We start from the raw sequence: 3,457 nt of genomic DNA, 5'->3' as shown, positions 1-3,457 counted from the left end.
GGGCCAGCCGCCAGGCCCACCCCACTAGGGCAGGCGCAGGTAGGACGGGGTGGAGTAGTTGAAGAGCAGGAAGTCCATCTTATAGAGGTCCAAGAGGCGCCTCTGGTAGAAAGGGCTGATGTCGCCGAAGAGGCGGGCCGCCTGGGCGCGCGCGGCGGCGGCCTGGGCCTCCGGGGCAGGTGCGGGGAAGGGGAGCCCCCCGGCGCCCACCAGGCCCAGCACGAAAGCGGCATCCTCTGCCAGCGTCTCGAACTTGCCCACCACGTCGTAGCGCAGGCGGCACGGGTGGCACAGCGCGTGGGCGCGCTGCCAGGGCGCGTCGCCGGGCTGCCCGCGCCGCGCGCGCGGCTCCAGCAGGGAGGCCAGGAACCCGGCGGCGAAGCGCACGCGGGGCCCGCGGGCCCGTCCCTCGGAGGCGGCGCCGGGACGCGGGCGATGCGCGGTCGGCCGGGCCGCGGACCGTGCCCACTTGTTGTGGTAGGCGGCCGCCAGGCGCTCGAAGGGCTCGCGCACGAACAGGAAGGCCAGGTAGGCGTTCAGTCGCCGGTTCACCTCGGCGGGGCTGAAGTCGGCCAGCGAGGGCAGGCGGCGCGGGGCGGCGCCTCCCAGCGACCCCAGCCCCAGCAGGACGCGCTGCCAGGCGGTGCCCGCCGCCTGGGGCACGGAGCAGTAGAGCAGGCCGCGGGCGTCGTCCACCAGCACGTGCCGCAGGTCCTGGGGCTGCAGCAGCCGTTGGCGCCGCGTGTGCCGCTTGCAGGCGCTGCGCAGCAGGTCTCGCCGCTGCCGGTGCAGCTCGACGAGTGGGGACCGAGGGCTCTGCTGGCGACAGTGGAGGGTCAGGGCTTGGATGCCAATCTTTCGAAGGGCCGATGATGGATCCTAGCCGTGACCTAGGGTGTCCGGAGACTAAGCTTGGGGGGGTGGGGGGGTGGAGGCGAGAAGCCGGGAGCTGTCACCTAGGGGTGGAGGCTAGATAATGGGTTTTGGGGAAAACAGAATTCCCTTTGACCTCACTGAGACCTGCTGAAAGGTGTGTTTGATCACAGGCGCGAGATCCCCTGCAAGGTAATCTTAGGAGGTCCTGACCCCGAATAAGGAAGGACAGGCCATACTTGCTGACCAGTCACTGAAAGGCAGATGGTGTAAGAAGAGCTATGACTTTAATACCCGAGGAAGCAAACAAACAAGCCAATCAATTGCCCTGTCCAGACTCAGACTCCCAACGACCCTATAACACAGCCGTCATCTTGACCAGTCTGGACTCCAATTCCTTACTTCGGGGTCTTTCCCGATGACCAGAACTCTGAAATCCAGCCCCGCTTCGCAGTCACTCGCAGGCTTTATGCTTCGATCAAGAATAATATTAGCTGACTCCATGATTATAAATGGACGTGCTCCACTGGAACTCAGTTGCTCACCTCACTCCCAGCAGATGCTAATTAAAGAATTTGGGGCAGGAAGTTTACCCCATCTGGACCTCTGCTTCCTCAGTGAGACAATAATTGCTATTCTGTCTAGGTGTCAGGCTAACCTTGCTTGTTTAGCATTTTATCCCTTTATGAATTAGGGACTGCTGGAAGGAAAGCTAGCCTGCCCCAGCCATGCAAAGAGCCACCCACAGGGACCCACCTCCAAGACTAACCTTCTATGTCTTCCCTACTCCCCTCACCCCATGTTTTGTTTTGTCTAAGAGCTCTGGTAAGAAAGTGTTGTCGTTTCTGAAAGGCTCGTTCAGAGTCTTCAAGATATGCTAAAGAAAATCACAAGTGCCGGCAAAGATGGGAAGAAACAGGCAATCTCATGCACTGCAGTTGGGAATATAAAATGATGCAATCACTAATGGAAAGCATTTGGCAGCTTTAGAGTTACCATATGTGGTAGTTACATAATTTGGTGTCAACTTGAGACTATTAAGAGTGAAGGGGTGGAGTTTAGCCTGTCAATCTGGTCTCAGCTTGATGACCTCATTTGGAGGCCTGAGAGATAAATAGCTCGCTGGAGGCCAGATACTCTCTCTCTCTCTCTCAATCTCTCTCTCTCTCAATCTCTCCTTCATATTCCTGATAACAAGACACATGGAGCTACGCTGATGGCACTGGAGCCCTGGAGATGGAGAAGCCACATGGAGACCCACGCCAGCACTGAGATGCTTCCACCACTACTGGATCCACAAGACTTTTCACCCACTGTCTTGTGATCTTCCTGCATTCCGTGTCATTGCATGGCTCTGTGAGTCTAAAGAGGAATTTATGGACTAGTATCAACATATGGGGTAATATCAGACTTATGGACTTGATCTGGACTGGGCTGGGATGTTTACTTAATGTACAATTACTCTTTTATATAAAGCTCTTTCCTATACACATATGTGTCTATGAATTTGTTTCTCTAGTCACCCCTAACACCATGTGACCCAGAAACTCTTGTCCTGTGTATATGCCACAGAGCAATGAAAAGAAACATCCTCCCAAATGACACACACGTGTTCATGGCTCAGAGTAGCCCACCAGGTGATTTATGTGTGTGTGCATTCCAGTACTGATGCACGCAACATGTATGTGAGTGTATACAGATGAATCTTTGAATCATTATGCTAAGTGAATGAGGTCAGATACACAGACACATGTTGCCTGACTCCATTTAGATGAAATGTGCAGAGAAGGCAACTTTGTGGAGACAGAAAGTAGACTCGCAGATTCTAGGAGCTGAGAGAGAACAAGGGAATCAGGAATGACTGCAGGGGGTGCTGAAAGTATTTTTAAATTAGATAGTGGTGATGATTGCACAACCTTATAAATAAACTAAAACCACTGAATTGTACACTTTGAAAGAGTAAATGCTATGGTGTTGAATTCTAGCTCAGCTTTTAAAGGTTTTCAGAATGTTTCCATTCCAGAGGAATCCAAAGCAGCATCTGAAGTGGCTTGACACTAGGCCTCCACGTGTGTGTGTGTGTGTGTGTGTGTGTGTGTGCATGCATGCACACGTATGATACCTTTCAAGGTATCCCATGGTATCCGAGATACATTCTTGTAGTTTTCAGTTCTGTTGAGTGGTTTCCAACTCAAGGTGACCCCGTGTGTATGGACTAGAACTGCTCCACCGGGCTTTAAAACATCAGTAGATACAACTTTATTGTGAATTGGGGGGAGGTTTACAGAGCAACAAGTCATACACATTTTGTTTCATGTGTTTGTTGCCGTCTCACAGAGCAGCATCACTTACCTTACTGTCTCCCTGTATTTCCTGTCTCCTTCCTCCTACCTTCCAAACTCCTCTGAACTTTGTCCTTTTGCAAATACTGCCTTTTGGATCTCAAATGGCTGGTCGTTCTTACATCATCTTCTTGCTAGTGAATACCCTCTAAGTGTGACATGTCTCTCTGTGGTTTGGCTGGAAATTGAACCCAAGTGGTGAGTTCATTTCCAGACCTGAAGGGTAACTCAGGGTCACAGTC

The 3,457-nt window shown here is 52.8% G+C and overlaps 1 protein-coding gene across 1 annotated transcript in view; it reads right to left on the bottom strand.

Moving 5' to 3' along the window:
- Positions 1 to 24: 24 nt before the first annotated feature.
- Positions 25 to 3,457, bottom strand: part of CHST13 (carbohydrate sulfotransferase 13) — a 23,767-nt gene continuing 20,334 nt past the window's right edge. The window contains exon 4 of the mRNA XM_030885538.1: positions 25 to 816. Coding sequence (XP_030741398.1) covers positions 25 to 816 — 792 coding nt within the window. The remainder of the gene's footprint in view (positions 817 to 3,457) is intronic.

This window comes from Echinops telfairi, unplaced genomic scaffold (assembly GCF_000313985.2).
Source record: "Echinops telfairi isolate 266 unplaced genomic scaffold, ASM31398v2 ScPeMD7_31;HRSCAF=116, whole genome shotgun sequence".
NCBI lineage: Eukaryota > Metazoa > Chordata > Mammalia > Afrosoricida > Tenrecidae > Echinops > Echinops telfairi.
This window is presented reverse-complemented; position numbering and strand designations above follow the sequence as displayed.